Source organism: Staurois parvus, unplaced genomic scaffold (genome assembly GCF_062004578.1).
Source record: "Staurois parvus isolate SC_StPar_1 unplaced genomic scaffold, SC_StPar_1.0 ptg000449l, whole genome shotgun sequence".
Lineage (NCBI taxonomy): Eukaryota > Metazoa > Chordata > Amphibia > Anura > Ranidae > Staurois > Staurois parvus.
In genome coordinates this window covers 491000-508224 of record NW_028318245.1, presented here as the reverse complement: position 1 = coordinate 508224, position 17225 = coordinate 491000, and the positions used below count along the sequence as shown (strand labels likewise).

General features: G+C 49.6%; 2 protein-coding genes across 2 annotated transcripts in view; both read right to left on the bottom strand.

Moving 5' to 3' along the window:
- Positions 1 to 17225, bottom strand: part of LOC149453203 (uncharacterized) — a 301843-nt gene that overhangs the window by 274467 nt on the left and 10151 nt on the right. The gene's annotated exons all lie outside the window — the stretch shown is intronic.
- LOC149453204 (uncharacterized) lies at positions 810 to 13786 on the bottom strand. The gene is made up of 6 exons (XM_089688584.1): positions 13278 to 13786; positions 12614 to 12784; positions 12342 to 12527; positions 12190 to 12303; positions 11430 to 11553; positions 810 to 10192 (listed from the first exon to the last, which is right to left on the bottom strand). The coding sequence occupies exons 1-6, from the start codon at positions 13353 to 13355 to the stop codon at positions 8724 to 8726; spliced, it is 2142 nt and encodes a 713-aa protein (XP_089544710.1). The 5' UTR covers positions 13356 to 13786; the 3' UTR covers positions 810 to 8723.

Sequence of the window (17225 nt, the reverse complement as noted above, 5' to 3'; positions counted from 1 at the left end):
GGATAAATGGTTGTACATTTAGGACGTATCCGGTCTATAAACCAGAGGCTCTGGATGGACGGTTGGATAAATGGCTCTACATTTAGGACGTATCCGGTCTATAAACCAGAGGCTCTGGATGGACGGTTGGATAAATGGTTCTACATTTAGGACGTATCCGGTCTATAAACCAGAGGCTCTGGATGGACGGTTGGATAAATGGTTCTACATTTAGGACGTATCCGGTCTATAAACCAGAGGCTCTGGATGGACGGTTGGATAAATGGCTCTATATTTAGGACGTATCCGGTCTATAAACCAGAGGCTCTGGATGGACGGTTGGATAAATGGCTCTATATTTAGGACGTATCCGGTCTATAGACCAGAGGCTCTGAATGGGTGGTTGGATAAATGGTTCTATATTTAGGACGAATCCGGTCTATAGACCAGAGGCTCTGGATGGACGGTTGGATAAATGGCTCTATATTTAGGACGTATCCGGTCTATAAACCAGAGGCTCTGGATGGACGGTTGGATAAATGGTTCTATATTTAGGACGTATCCGGTCTATAAACCAGAGGCTCTGGATGGATGGTTGGATAAATGGTTCTATATTTAGGATGTATCCGGTCTATAAACCAGAGGCTCTGGATGGACGGTTGGATAAATGGCTCTATATTTAGTTTATGTTTGCACCTATGAACTTAGAACTCTCTATGAACCGAGGACTCTCTATGTATCGAGGACTCTCTAGGAACCAAGCACATTCCAGTCACCAATCATCTATGAACTATAGTCCATGGTAAATTAGAAACACGAGACTCAGAAAATTGTAAAGTGTGAAGATTTCTTGTTTATTTTAGAAAATTAGAACAAATAATGACCACAATCCTCAAACATTGATCTAGGATCTACGGATCTCAAACTAGAACTAAAAGTACAAAACCAGAAAATATATCAAAAGTGAATCCACTGTACCGACAAAAAGCCAACGACAAAGAGCAATGATGTGCAACAACCAATAACAACCTATAAAAAAAGAGATTGAACTAGCAAAGATGGCCTGAAGAAGGAGCACGCATGCTCCCAACGCGTGCCAATCAGTGAGCCTGTCCCCGCCTTTCCGCTTCTGGTGATGTCACGGCAGTGGGCTTCGGATCCCTCGACAGCACCAGTGCGGCCGAGTGGTCTGCAAGTAACGCCGCCTACGGTGCCTTACACGAGACCCGGAGCAGCCCAAATTTTGTGCTGATGTGTCTCCATTTCTATAAAAAGAGAGGTCTATGTCTACAGTCATGGCCAAAAATATTGCCCCCCCCTCTCCGGTGATTCCCCATCACCGCCATCTTGGTTCTCCTCCTTGTGGTCACAGTGATAGGGAAATTTCATGTAGAATTTGTAGCGGCTCCATGTATCATTAGAACATCAGCTGACACGTGTGGGACTGGACCTTCTGGACTTGTCATCTCACTAGTTAAGCCCCAATGAATGTCTCTCTATGAACCATTTGTGATTCTTGGTGCTGCTCCAAGCTGCTGGTGCATCAGGACTAGTGAAAGTCAAACCAAGAAACTGTCGCATACCTAAGCCAGTCCTAGTAAGGACATGTGCAAGTGAAAGCTTCAGTCATTGCCACTGCTCAGACCACGCCCCCCCCCGCGCGTTTTGTCCACCCAACCAGGGCTTAATCATAGAGGTCATTTGAACTGAGGACTCTCTATGAATCCAGGTACTCTCTGTGAACTCTCTGTGAACCGAGGACTCTATGAACCGAGAATTCTCTGAACCAAGAACTCTCTGAACCAAGGACTCTTTGTGAACTGAGAACTCTCTATGAACCGAGGGCTCTCTATGAACAGAGAACTCTCTGTGAACCGAGAACTCTCTGAACCGAGAACTCTCTGAACCGAGAACTCTCTGAACCGAGAACTCTCTGTGAATCGAGGGCTCTCTACGAATCGAGAACTCTCTATGAACTGAGCACAGTTCCCCCCGTATTTCTGTCAGATAACGCATCCCTTCACCCAGGAATTGGTTGCATTGACAAATCTTTCCACATTCTCATGTTTATTTCTTTGGTTTGTATTGGTGACACAAAAAAGTGGGAAAACAAAAAGCCAAATCTGACCCATTCCACGCAAAACCCCAAAAATGGGACGGCCAAAATTTTTGGCACCCTCCATGTAATATTTGGTGGCACACCCCTTGGAAAAAATAAGCGAAATCAATGGCTTCCTATACCCATCAATGAGGTTCTTCCACCTCTCTACTGGAATTTTGGATCACTCTTCTTCCTCCAACTGCTCCGGGTCCACAGGAGCTCTATGGGATTGAGATCTGGACTCATTGCTGTCCAGTTCAGTCCTCTCCAGCGCTTTGTCTGACACCATTTCTGGGTGCTTTTTGATGTGTGCTTTGGGTCATTGTCTTGCAGGAAGACCCATGAACTCTGAGAGACCCAACTTTCTGACACCGGGCCCTACATTGCCCCCCAGAATTCTTTGGTAGTCTTCCGATTTCATCATGCCGTGCACACGGTAAGAACATCCAGTGCCTGAAGCAGCAAAGCAACCCCAAACCATCAGTGACCCCCCCCCCCCCCGGATTCCTTTCTTTAGAGGCCTTATTGCTTTTTCTGAAATCAGTAGAATGATGGACTTTACCACAAAGCTGCCATTTTGTTTTGTCTGTCCACAGCACATTCTCCCAGAAGGATTTTGGCTTCCTCAGGTAAGTTTTGGCAAACTCCAATCTGGCTTCCGTTATGTTCCTGTATCATCAGTGAGGTCCTCCTGGGTCTCCCACCATATTTTTGTGTCATCAGTGGGGTCCTCCTGGGTCTCCCACCATATTTCTGTGTCAACAGTGGGGTCCTCCTGGGTCTCCTCCCATATTTCTGTGTCAACAGTGGGGTCCTCCTGGGTCTCCTCCCATATTTCTGTGTCAACAGTGGGGTCCTTCTGGGTCTCCTACCATTTCTGTGTCAGCAGTGGGGTCCTCCTGGGTCTCCTACCATTTCTGTGTCAGCAGTGGGGTCCTCCTGAGTCTCCTCCCATATTTCTGTGTCGGCAGTGGGGTCCTCCTGGGTCTCCTACCATATTTCTGTGTCGGCAGTGGGGTCCTCCTGGGTCTCCCACCATATTTCTGTGTCAGCAGTGGGGTCTTCCTGGGTCTCCTCCCATATTTCTGTGTCGGCGGTGGGGTCCTCCTGGGTCTCCTACCATATTTCTGTGTCGGCGGTGGGGACCTCCTGGGTCTCCTATCATATTTCTGTGTCAGCGGTGGGGTCCTCCTGGGTCTCCCACCATATTTCTGTGTCAGCGGTGGGGTCCTCCTGGGTCTCCCACCATATTTCTGTGTCAGCGGTGGGGTCCTCCTGGGTCTCCCACCATATTTCTGTGTCAGCGGTGGGGTCCTCCTGGGTCTCCCACCATATTTCTGTGTCAGCGGTGGGGTCCTCCTGGGTCTCCTACCATATTTCTATGTCAGCATGTCAGCGGTGGAGTCCTCCTGGGTCACCTACCATATTTCTATGTCAGTGGTGGGGTCCTCCTGGGTCTCCTACCATATTTCTGTGTCAGCGGTGGGGTCCTCCCACCATATTTCTGTGTCAGCAGTGGGGTCCTCCTGGGTCTCCTACCATATTTCTATGTCAGCAGTGGGGTCCTCCTGAGTCTCCTACCATATTTCTATGTCAGCGGTGGGGTCCTCCTGGGTCTCCTACCATATTTCTATGTCAGCAGGGGTCCTCCTGGGTCTCTCACCATATTTCTATGTCAGCAGTGGGGTCCTTCTGGGTCTCCTACCATATTTCTATGTCAGCGGTGGGGTCCTCCTGGGTCTCCTACCATATTTCTATGTCAGCAGTGGGGTCCTCCTGGGTCTCCCACCATATTTCTGTGTCAGCAGTGGGGTCCTCCTGGGTCTCCCACCATATTTCTGTGTCAGCAGTGGGGTCCTCCTGGGTCTCCTACCATATTTTGTGTCAGCAGTGGGGTCCTCCTGGGCATCCTACCATATTTCTGTGTCAACAGTGGGGTCCTCCTGGGTCTCCTACCATATTTCTGTGTCATCAGTGAGGTCCTCCTGGGCATCCTACCATATTTCTGTGTCAGCAGTGGGGTCCTCCTGGGTCTCCTACCATATTTCTGTGTCGGCAGTGGGGTCCTCCTGGGTCTCCTACCTTATTTCTGTGTCGGCAGTGGGGTCCTCCTGGGTCTCCTACCATATTTCTGTGTCAGCGGTGGGCTCCTCCTGAGTCTCCTACCATTTCTGTGTCAGCAGTGGGGTCCTCCTGGGTCTCCCACCATATTTCTGTGTCAGCAATGGGGTCCTCCTGGGTCTCCCACCATATTTCTGTGTCAGCGGTGGGGTCCTCCTGGGTCTCCCACCATATTTCTGTGTCAACAGTGGGGTCCTCCTGGGTCTCCTACCATATTTCTGTGTCGGCAGTGGGGTCCTCCTGGGTCTCCAACAATATTTCTGTGTCGGCAGTGGGGTCGCCTTGGGTCTCCTACCATATTTCTGTGTCAGTAGTGGGGTCCTCCTGGGTCTCCTCCCATATTTCTGTGTCAGCGGTGGGGTCCTCCTGGGTCTCCAACCATATTTCTGTGTCGGCAGTGGGGTCCTCCTGGGTCTCCTACCATATTTCTGTGTCGGCAGTGGGGACCTCCTGGGTCTCCCACCATATTTCTGTGTCAGCGGTGGGCTCCTCCTGGGTCTCCTACCATATTTCTGTGTCGGCAGTGGGGACCTCCTGGGTCTCCCACCATATTTCTGTGTCAGCGGTGGGGTCCTCCTGGGTCTCCCACCATATTTCTGTGTCAGCGGTGGGGTCCTCCTGGGTCTCCTACCATATTTCTATGTCAGCGGTGGGGTCCTCCTGGGTCTCCTACCATATTTCTGTGTCAGTGGTGGGGTCCTCCCACCATATTTCTGTGTCAGCAGTGGGGTCCTCCCACCATATTTCTGTGTCAGCAGTGGGGTCCTCCTGGGTCTCCTACCATATTTCTATGTCAGCGGTGGCGTCCTCCTGGGTCTCCTACCATATTTCTATGTCAGCAGGGGTCCTCCTGGGTCTCCCACCATATTTCTGTGTCAGCAGTGGGGTCCTCCTGGGTCTCCTCCCATATTTCTGTGTCAGCGGTGGGGTCCTCCTGGGTCTCCAACCATATTTCTGTGTCGGCAGTGGGGTCCTCCTGGGTCTCCTACCATATTTCTGTGTCGGCAGTGGGGTCCTCCTGGGTCTCCTACCATATTTCTGTGTCGGCAGTGGGGACCTCCTGGGTCTCCTACCATATTTCTGTGTCAGCGGTGGGCTCCTCCTGGGTCTCCTACCATTTCTGTGTCAGCAGTGGGGTCCTCCTGTGTCTCCTACCATATTTGTGTGTCAGCGGTGGGGTCCTCCTGGGTCTCCCACCATATTTCTGTGTCAGCGGTGGGCTCCTCCTGGGTCTCCTACCATTTCTGTGTCAGCAGTGGGGTCCTCCTGTGTCTCCCACCATATTTGTGTGTCAGCGGTGGGGTCCTCCTGGGTCTCCTACCATATTTCTATGTCAGCGGTGGAGTCCTCCTGGGTCACCTATCATATTTCTATGTCAGCGGTGGGGTCCTCCTGGGTCTCCTACCATATTTGTGTGTCAGCAGTGGGGTCCTCCCACCATATTTCTGTGTCAGCAGTGGGGTCCTCCCACCATATTTCTGTGTCAGCAGTGGGGTCCTCCTGGGTCTCCTACCATATTTCTATGTCAGCAGTGGGGTCCTCCTGGGTCTCCTACCATATTTCTATGTCAGCAGGGATCCTCCTGGGTCTCCCACCATATTTCTATGTCAGCGGTGGGGTCCTCCTGGGTCTCCTACCATATTTCTATGTCAGCAGTGGGGTCCTCCTGGGTCTCCCACCATATTTCTGTGTCAGCAGTGGGGTCCTCCTGGGTCTCCTACCATATTTTGTGTCAGCAGTGGGGTCCTCCTGGGCATCCTACCATATTTCTGTGTCAACAGTGGGGTCCTCCTGGGTCTCCTACCATATTTCTGTGTCATCAGTGAGGTCCTCCTGGGCATCCTACCATATTTCTGTGTCAGCAGTGGGGCCCTCCTGGGTCTCCTACCATATTTGTGTCAGCAGTGAGGTCCTCCTGGGTCTCCTACCATATTTCTGTGTCAGCATTGGGGTCCTCCTGGGTCTCCAACCATATTTCTGTGTCATCAGTGGGGTCCTCCTACGTCTCCTACCATATTTCTGTGTCGGCAGTGGGGTTCTCTTGGGTCTCCTACCATTTCTGTATCAGCAGTGAGGTCCTCCTGGGTCTCCTACCATATTTCTGTGTCAGCATTGGGGTCCTCCTGGGTCTCCAACCATATTTCTGTGCCAGCAGTGGGGTCCTCCTGGGTCTCCTACCATATTTATGTGTCATCAGTGGGGTCCTCCTGCATCTCCTACCATATTTCTGTGTCAGCAGTGGGGTTCTCTTGGGTCTCCTACCATTTCTGTGTCAGCAGTGGGGTCCTCCTGGGTCTCCTACCATATTTCTGTGTCAGCATTGGGGTCCTCCTGGGTCTCCAACCATATTTCTGTGCCAGCAGTGGGGTCCTCCTGGGTCTCCTACCATATTTCTGTGTCGGCAGTGGGGTCCTCCTGGGTCTCCTACCATATTTCTGTGTTGGCAGTGGGGTCCTCCTGGGTCTCCTACCATATTTCTGTGTCATCAGTGGGGTCCTCCTACGTCTCCTACCATATTTCTGTGTCAGCAGTGGGGTCCTCCTGGGTCTCCTCCCATATTTCTGTGTCAGCAGTGGGGTCCTCCCACCATATTTCTGTGTCAGCAGTGGGGTCCTCCCACCATATTTCTGTGTCAGCAGTGGGGTCCTCCCACCATATTTCTGTGTCAGCAGTGAGGTCCTCCTGGGTCTCCTACCATATTTCTGTGTCAGCATTGGGGTCCTCCTGGGTCTCCAACCATATTTCTGTGTCATCAGTGGGGTCCTCCTACGTCTCCTACCATATTTCTGTGTCGGCAGTGGGGTTCTCTTGGGTCTCCTACCATTTCTGTATCAGCAGTGAGGTCCTCCTGGGTCTCCTACCATATTTCTGTGTCAGCATTGGGGTCCTCCTGGGTCTCCAACCATATTTCTGTGCCAGCAGTGGGGTCCTCCTGGGTCTCCTACCATATTTATGTGTCATCAGTGGGGTCCTCCTGCATCTCCTACCATATTTCTGTGTCAGCAGTGGGGTTCTCTTGGGTCTCCTACCATTTCTGTGTCAGCAGTGGGGTCCTCCTGGGTCTCCTACCATATTTCTGTGTCAGCATTGGGGTCCTCCTGGGTCTCCAACCATATTTCTGTGCCAGCAGTGGGGTCCTCCTGGGTCTCCTACCATATTTCTGTGTCGGCAGTGGGGTCCTCCTGGGTCTCCTACCATATTTCTGTGTTGGCAGTGGGGTCCTCCTGGGTCTCCTACCATATTTCTGTGTCATCAGTGGGGTCCTCCTACGTCTCCTACCATATTTCTGTGTCAGCAGTGGGGTCCTCCTGGGTCTCCTCCCATATTTCTGTGTCAGCAGTGGGGTCCTCCCACCATATTTCTGTGTCAGCAGTGGGGTCCTCCCACCATATTTCTGTGTCAGCAGTGGGGTCCTCCTGGGTCTCCCACCATATTTCTGTGTCAGCAGTGGGGTCGTCCTGGGTTTCCTACCATATTTCTGTCAGCAGTGAGGTCCTCCTGGGTCTCCTCCCATATTTCTGTGTCAGCAGTGGGGTCCTCCTGGGTCTCCTCCCATATTTCTGTGTCAGCAGTGGGGTCCTCCTGGGTCTCCTCCCATATTTCTGTGTCAGCAGTGGGGTCCTCCTGGGTCTCCTACCATAGAGTCCCTTTTGATTCAGATGGTGACGTATAGTGGGAGTGGACACTGTTGTCCCCGGTGCCTGAAGGTCGGCTTGGATCTGTCTGGAAGTTGATGGAAGTTCTTCATCCACCATTCCAACAATCCTTCGTTTCAATCTTTGATCACTTTTTCTCCTTCATCCACGTCCAGGGAGATCAGCTACAGTGCCATGGGATGTAAACTTCCTGACAATGCTGCGCACAGTGGACACAGGAACATGAAGATCTCTGGAGATGGACTTGTCACCTTGACATTGTCTATGCTTTTCCACCATTTTTATTCTCCGATCCCCAGACAATTCTTTGTTCTTCCTCTCCTCCATGCTCCGTGTGGCCCACAGAGACACCCAACACGAAGGTGGAGGCCATTTGTGACCATTGTCCCCGGTTGCTGATTTCTAACCGGCACCTGGTCATGTATACGGGGGAGTTTAATGGCAAACTACAGGAGCACCCCAAACCTGGAATGCAATTATTTCTCACCATTTTGAGAAGGTGCCAATAATTTTGCCTGGTCCATTTTGGGGGTTTTGCATGGAATGGGTCAGATTTGGCTTTTCGTTTCTCAGCTTTCTTGGGTCAAACCAATACAAACCGAAGAAAGAAACACGAGAATGCCGAAACATTTGTCATGGCAGCAATTTTCTGGGTGAAGTGGTGCGTGATAGAACAGAACTGCAGGGGTGGGGGTGGGGGAGGGGGACAAGATTTTTGGCCATGACTGTAGTCCTAGGCTTGCCCAGGTTTCCAAGTGCTGTGTGGGAGCAGGACCAAGCCGGGGGGGGGGGATATGGGGGCGTAATCCTCTGGAGGGGTTCAAAAAAACGTATCACATAGATCATTCTGGGCATGAAAAACGGCCCTAAGTGTGAGTTCCCTGGTGCTGAACAAGTTGTCTTTTCTCAGTGAAACTTTTCCTGCACTCTGAACACGAAAAAGGCCGCTCGCCCGTGTGACTCCTATGGTGTGTTAGAAGTTTCCCTTTTTCAGAGAAACATTTTCCACACACCGAACACGAGAACGGACGCTCGCCTGTATGAATTTTCTGGTGTTTGACAAGGGCTCCTTTGTGAACGAAACATTTCCCGCACTCTGAACACGAATAAGGACGCTCCCCGGTGTGTCCTTTTCGGTGCTGAGCAAGGCCTCCTTTGTGAATGAAACATTTCCCGCACTCTGAACACGAATAAGGACGCTCACCCGTGTGACTTCTCTGGTGTTGGAGAAGTGTCTTTTTCAGGATGAAACACTTCCCACACAGTGAGCATGAATAAGGACGCTCGCCCGTGTGACTTCGCTGATGATTAAGAAGGTCGGCTTTCATAGTGAAAGAATGGCCGCACTCTAAACATGAAAAGGGACGCTCCCCCGTGTGGATTCTCTGGTGTTTAATAAGGTTTCCTTTTTGGCTAAAACATTTCCTGCACTCTGAACAAGAATAAGGACGCTCACCCGTGTGGCTTCTCTGGTGCAGATGAAGTTTTACTTTATCGGTGAAACATTTCCCGCACACTGAACATGAAAAAGGCCGCTCACCCGTGTGGCTTCTCTGGTGTTTAACAAGGCCTCCTTTGTGGATGAAACATTTCCCGCACTCTGAACATGAATAAGGACGCTCGCCTGTGTGACTCCTCTGGTGTGTAAGAAGTGTCTTTTTCAAAATGAAACATTTACCACACACCAAGCAGGAATAAGGACGCTCACCCGTGTGACTTTTTTGGTGATTAAGAAGGTCGGCTTTCATAGTGAAAGAGTTCCCACACTCTAGGCACTGAAAAGGGCGCACGCCGGTGTGAATTCTCTGGTGTTTGACAAGGTTTCCTTTTTGACTGAAACATTTCCCGCACTCTGAACATGAGAAAGGACGCTCGCCCGTGTGACTTCTCTGGTGTATAACAAGGTTTCCTCTCAATGTGAAGCTTTTTCCGCACTCTGAACATGAGAAAGGACGCTCGCTCTTGTGACTTTTCTGGTGTAGAAGAAGAGCTCGGTTTTCAGCAAAAGATTTCCCACACACTGAACATGGCAATGGTTGAGCTTCTGTTTGAAGTCCTTCATGGATTAAAGAAGGTTCCATGGGATTAGAGAGATCTGGAGACCTTTCTGCACTCTGAGATTTCAGACGTATTTTTGCAGTGACAGTATGAGATTTATCAGAAGATTCCTCGGGATTAGACGGATCCATTGATCTCACCGAACGGTCATGTCTGCGATGTCTACTATCAGTGGTGGGATTTACTTCCGAAGAATGTTGTGTGATGACATCATCTTCTACATTATAATCTGGAGAATGTCCCTCAGAGGGATTCCTCTTCCAAGTGTTGTGTCCATCTGTTGGAAAGCAAATAAAAAGCAAAATGTGATCCGTATGTTCCAACCTATGACAACAGACCAGATCGATCCCACAATACAACCAAACTATTACTGTGAACATGAAGGTGGACCTTCCTCCACCTCATTTCCGGGAAACATACTGAAGAACAGAGATGGATCTTTTATATGGTGTCCAGTATCTCCTCCTCATTTGTTGGGAACATGACGTTATATTGAGGAATGGAGATGGACCTTTCATATGGTGTCCAGTATCTCCTCCTCATTTGTTGGGAACATGACGTTATACTAAGGAATGGAGATGGACCTTTCATATGGTGTCCAGTATCTCCTCCTCATTTGTTGGGAACATGACGTTATATTGAGGAATGAAGATGGACCTTTCATATGGTGTACAGTATCTCCTCCTCATTTGTTGGGAACATGACGTTATATTGAGGAATGGAGATGGACCTTTCATATGGTGTCCAGTATCTCCTCCTCATTTGTTGGGAATATGACGTTATATTGAGGAATGAAGATGGACCTTTCATATGGTGTCCAGTATCTCCTCCTCATTTGTTGGGAATATGACGTTATATTGAGGAATGGAGATGGACCTTTCATATGGTGTCCAGTATCTCCTCCTCATTTGTTGGGAACATGACGTTATATTGAGGAATGGAGATGGACCTTTCATATGGTGTCCAGTTGCTGTAAAAGCTGTGAAAATGATAAATGTTACTGGATGATCTTCTGCCTATCAGCATTGGGAAGGAATTCTGTAACCTTGTTAGACTGACGCCTAGCACACACGATCAGAAGATAAGACAGAAAAAACTAATTAGTACACAGGTTTCGAGAGCTAATCATGTGAAATTATCCGAAGGGACAAACACAAAAATATTTCACATACGATACCAGAACGTACGATATTCGTTTAATCAATAAAGTTTTTGTCCAAAAAAAATTGGAAGACCACGCATGCTCCGAAACGAAAGAATGTATTACAATACATCATATGACATCACTTCCGATGTATTTGGTTCTACGAGAATTTTCGGAACCTCTTTATGTTTCATATGAGACTAGCATGCAAAAAACCCCCAAAAAAAGGTCGATCATTCGTCCAATATTCTCTTCGTGTGTACCAGGCTTACATTTGACCAAGGTTCAAAGAGGTTTTCTGCCTTCCTCTGGATCATTAGGGGATCATTCACAACATGTCCTGGAAACACCCTTGGTGCTCATCACTTACTTGGGTCCCTTTGTAGAGATGATTCCTCCTTTTTACTTTTCATAATCATCTCCTGATCTCCACTCACCAACGTCTCTTCTTCTTCCTCTTTATCTTCAACTTTGATGTTTTTCAATTCTTCACCCTAAACCACAAATATAATAGAATATATTTGATTACTATAAAAAAAGATTTTAAAGAAGAATGTCCAATCAGAGCTTGGAACCATTTTTTTGGTTATATTTTGGTTACATGCTCAGTCCCATCTACCTGATGATGGTGGGGAATGGTGTGACCTTCCTGTGTGGAATCCCCAGAATACAGAGGACGGGGACATCTCTCTGGTGGGTTCCCATTACTGGGTCCATCTACCTGATGATGGTGAGGGATTGGTGTGACCTTCCTGTGTGGAATCCCGGGAATACAGAGGACAGGGACATCTCTCTGGTGGGTTCCCATTACTGGGTCCATCTACCTGATGATGGTGAGGGATGGTGTGACCTTCCTGTGTGTAATCCTGGGAATACAGAGGACAGAAACATCTCTCTGGTGGGTTCCCATTACTGGATTCATCTACCTGATGATGGTGGGGGATGGTGTGATCTTACTGTGTGGAATCCCAGGAATACAGAGGACAGAGACATCTCTCTGGTGGGTTCCCATTACTGGATCCATCTACCTGATGATGGTGACGGATGGTGTGACCTTCCTGTGTGGAATCCCGGGAATTCAGAGGACGGGGACATCTCTCTGGTGGGTTCCCATTACTAGATCCACCTACCTGATGATGGTGAGGGATGGTGTGACCTTCCTGTGTGGAATCCCGGGAATACAGAGGACGGGGACATCTCTCTGGTGGGTTCCCATGACTGGATCCATCTGTAGGAAACACACACACTGACTGAATCCATTGTTTCTATGTGTTTATCAGATGATGGGGGATCTAGGTGGATCCTCCGTACTGCTCTCTCCTTTCCAATAAAGTCTCCTCTTACCCGGTGATGTGAGGGGCGGCTGATTGTCCATCATGACGTCCTTGTAGAGGTCCTTGTGTCCTTCTAAATACTCCCACTCCTCCATGGAGAAATAGACAGTGACATCCTGACACCTTATAGGAACCTGACACACACAATGATACAGTCACCATCCAGACACATCCCTTGTCTGTTACTGGAGAATGTCCCAGAATTCCCGGCACCGCTCACCTCTCCTGTCAGCAGATCAATGATCTTCTGGGTGACTTCTAGAATCTTCTTGGCACTGGTTACCTCTGCTGTCAGGCAGTGAGGTGGAGGCCCTGTGATGGGTGATGTTCCATGAAGACCACTATTGGGTGTTATTGGTTCACCAGATGTCTTCTTCACTACTTTATAATCCTGTGTTTTATTAATAGAGATGAGAGTGATGTCATGTGACCCCCCAGAATCCTCCTCACCTCTCCGGTCAGGTCTGTGTTTTATTAATAGAGATCAGAGTGATGTCATGTGACCTCCCAGAATCCTCCTCACCTCTCCGGTCAGGTCTGTGTTTTATTAATAGAGATCAGAGTGATGTCACGTGACCTCCCAGAATCCTCCTCACCTCTCCGGTCAGGTCTGTTTTATTAATAGAGATGATAGTGATGTCATGTGACCTCCCAGAATCCTCCTCACCTCTCTGGTCAGGTCTGTGTTTTATTAATAGAGATGAGAGTGATGTCATGTGACCTCCCAGAATCCTCCTCACCTCTCCAGTTAGGTCTGTTTTATTAATAAAGATGAGAGTGATGTCATGTGACCTCCCAGAATCCTCCTCACCTCTCCGGTCAGGTCTGTGTTTTATTAATAGAGATAAGAGCGATGTCATGTGACTTCCCAGAATCCTCCTCACCTCTCCGGTCAGCAGGTAGATGATCTCCATAGTAAGGTCTATTATCCTCTCAGTCATGTGACTCTTGTCCTTGTCCATTGTTGTAGATGAGATCTATGCAGGATGCTCCTCTCTGTAGACGGATAATAACCTGAGAATTATCAGGACTGTAGGGGATGAATGATGTCTGCACAGAGTTCCTCCAGAGTTCTAACATCTCAGACTGTTTCTCATACTATATTTCAGGTCTTCTGTATGAAAGCAACGAGAAATTCCATTCAATAAGCAACCATAGACAAACTTTTTTTTTCCTAATCAGACAGCATAGGACAAAGGCTCCTTTAAGTCTCAACCATGGGTCGTATGCCACCACCTTCAGGTGAGGACACCGGCAAACAAAGTCGTTAGGACAGCTCATATACCCCTCCTACTCCCAGCAATCTCCAGTTTTTTTGCAAGTATCCTTAAGTGATGGATGACCTCTACTGAGGACAGGTTCTGGCTTATAATTCTGATATTTCCAGAAGATTGAAGACTTTGCAGCATTGAGGCCACTGCAGCAACATAAGTGTAGCGTCAACCCTTTGCAGCCCTTCGGGGAAACATACCTGGACCAAGCCATATGGAAGACATGGGGTCGGTCTGTAACACTGGACTAAATATTTGGCACTCAACCTCGGTACAGCAGTGCAGTAGGGTGCAGAGTAAGTTCTACAGGCCCAGGGCAGTTCCATTCCTGGAATACCCATTTCAAGGAGGAGAGGGTATGCCTTCCCAATAAGGGAAATGCAGGGAGTCTTCACCTAGTGGGTTCTTCCCTTGGAAGGAACCAGTACACCGGTGTGATGAATTTAGGGCTCTACCCTTTACCCTGAAGGGTTCCACCTTTACCATTCCTACACACAAGCCAATCCTTTGGCCCCTGCTTAGGTCACAGAGGGGTGAGTGGCAAGAATACCTTTAAGCTATGAGCCGTGTGTTGCAAGGGAACAGTTTGTTGCCACCATGGCCTAGCATTCGCCACTTTCAACAGGCTAAGGAGATTTTGGCGCAGCTCCCGCAACACATGCATATGTGTATAGTAACGCCCTATCCCTAACTCCCAATGCCATCTTGAGCACATTGCTCTGCTAAGGACAAGCACACTACAGCTCCAGCTGCTAGCCTGCTCCAGATTGTGGCCCAAGTCTCTGTATTAGTCTTTACCGGGATATCCAGCCTTGGGACACAGGATGGCAACAGTCTCTGCACTGATCAAGGTTGGAAGTACCCCTCACCCTCATGGCAGACATCAGATGGAAGTGAAATGGGTTGAGAGGGCACACACTGTGCACAGGCTTGTGATGAGGTTGTTCAAGGTTCCTCTCAAAACTCTGTCCTTGGTGTGCAAACTGAGGTTTAGGAGGAATCGGAGACTTTGAGGTGTGGAGACTGAGGTCTAGTTTAAGAGGAATGGATAGTACCAAAAGAGATAACGGGAGACTCCGAGGTGTGGAGACTCTGGGTTTTGAAGACTGAGGTCTAGTTTAAAAGGAATGAAGAATACCAGAGGAGATAACAGAAGACTCCAAGGTGTGGAGACTGATGTCTACTTTAAGAGGAATGAGGAGTACCAAAGGAGATAACGAGAGACTCCGAAGTGTGGAGACTGAGGTCTAGTTTAAGAGGAATGGGGAGTACCAGAAGGGATAATGGGAGACTCCGAGGTGTGGAGACTGAGGTCTAGTTTAAGAGGAATGGGGAGTACCAGAGGAGATAATGGGAGACACCAAGGTGTGAAGACTGAGGTCTAGTTTAAGAGGAATGGAGAGTACCAGAGGAGATAACATGAGACTCTGAGGTGTGAAGACTGAGGTCTAGTTTAAGAGGAATGGAGAGTACCAGAGGAGATAACGGGAGACTCTGAGGTGTGGAGACTGAGGTCTACTTTAGAAGCAATGGATAGTACCAAAGGAGATAAAAGGAGACTCTGAGGTGTGGAGACTGAGGGAACTGAAATCTGCCCCTGGTGTGGAGACCTGGTCCCATTATCTCCTTTGGTACTCCTCATTTCTCTTAAACTAGGAATTTTCTGTCTCTATTGTAGACTTAATGGGGAAAGTCTAAGATTTGAAAGACAACGGGATGTACCAGGCATAAGCACCACCATCCGAACCTCAGATTCTCTTTTTGTTTGACCTGTGGTCTCCCACAAGGGCAGTCGTATATCTCATTCATCTCTCTCTCCTTCTTCTTCTTCAGAAGATACAAGACGTCACAGTGACGATGGAGGAAGTGGACGGACGTGACGATGGAGGAAGAGGACGGACGTGACGATGGAGGAAGAGGACGGACGTGACGATGGAGGAAGAGGACGGACGTGACGATGGAGGAAGAGGACGGACGTGACGATGGAGGAAGAGGACGGGCGTGAAGGTGGAGGAAGAGGACGGGCGTGAAGGTGGAGGAAGAGGACGGACGTGACGATGGAGAAAGAGGACGGGCTTGAAGATGGAGAAAGAGGACGGGCTTGAAGATGGAGAAAGAGGACGGAGTTGAAGATGGAGAAAGAGGACGGAGTTGAAGATGGAGAAAGAGGACGGGCTTGAAGATGGAGAAAGAGGACGGGCTTGAAGAAGGAGAAAGAGGACGGGCTTGAAGAAGGAGAAAGAGGACGGGCTTGAAGACGAAGAAAGAGGACGGGCTTGAAGATGGAGGAAGAGGACGGGAGTGAAGATGGAGGAAGAGGACGGGAGTGAAGATGGAGGAAGAGGACGGGAGTGAAGATGGAGGAAGAGGACGGGCGTGAAGATGGAGGAAGAAGACGGATGTGACGATAATGGAAGAGGACGGGATGATGGAGGAAGATGACGGGACGTGACGATGGAGGAAGTGGACGGACGTGACGATGGAGGAAGAGGACGGACGTGACGATGGAGGAAGAGGACGGACGTGACGATGGAGGAAGAGGACGGACGTGACGATGGAGGAAGAGGACGGACGAGACGGTGGAGGAAGAGGACGGGCGTGAAGGTGGAGGAAGAGGACGGGCGTGAAGGTGGAGGAAGAGGACGGGCGTGAAGGTGGAGGAAGAGGACGGGCGTGAAGGTGGAGGAAGAGGACGGGCGTGAAGGTGGAGGAAGAGGACGGGCGTGAAGATGGAGAAAGAGGACGGGCTTGAAGATGGAGAAAGAGGACGGGCTTGAAGATGGAGAAAGAGGACGGGCTTGAAGATGGAGAAAGAGGACGGGCTTGAAGATGGAGAAAGAGGACGGGCTTGAAGATGGAGAAAGAGGACGGGCTTGAAGATGGAGAAAGAGGACGGGCTTGAAGACGAAGAAAGAGGACGGGCTTGAAGACGAAGAAAGAGGACGGGCTTGAAGATGAAGAAAGAGGACGGGCGTGAAGATGGAGGAAGAGGACGGGAGTGAAGATGGAGGAAGAGGACGGGCGTGAAGATGGAGGAAGAAGACGGATGTGACGATGATGGAAGAGGACGGGATGATGGAGGAAGATGACGGGACGTGACGATGGAGGAAGCGGACGTGACGATGGAGGAAGAGGACGGGACGTGACGATGGAGGAAGAGGACGGGACGTGACGATGGAGGAAGAGGACGGGACGTGACGATGGAGGAAGAGGATAAGACGTGACGGTGGAGGAAGAGGATAAGACGTGACGGTGGAGGAAGAGGACGGGACGTGATGATGGAGGAAGAGGACGGATGGGACAGTGGAGGAAGATGACTGATGTGACGATGGAGAAAGAGGACGGGACGTGACGATGGAGAAAGAGGACGGGACGTGACAATGGAGGAAGAGGACGAGACGTGACGATGGAGGAAGAGGATGAGACGTGACGATGGAGGAAGAGGATGAGACGTGACGATGGAGGAAGAGGATGAGACGTGACGGTGGAGGAAGAGTACGGGACGTGATGAAGGAGGAAGACGGACGTGACGATGGAGGAAGAGGATGAGACGTGGAGGAA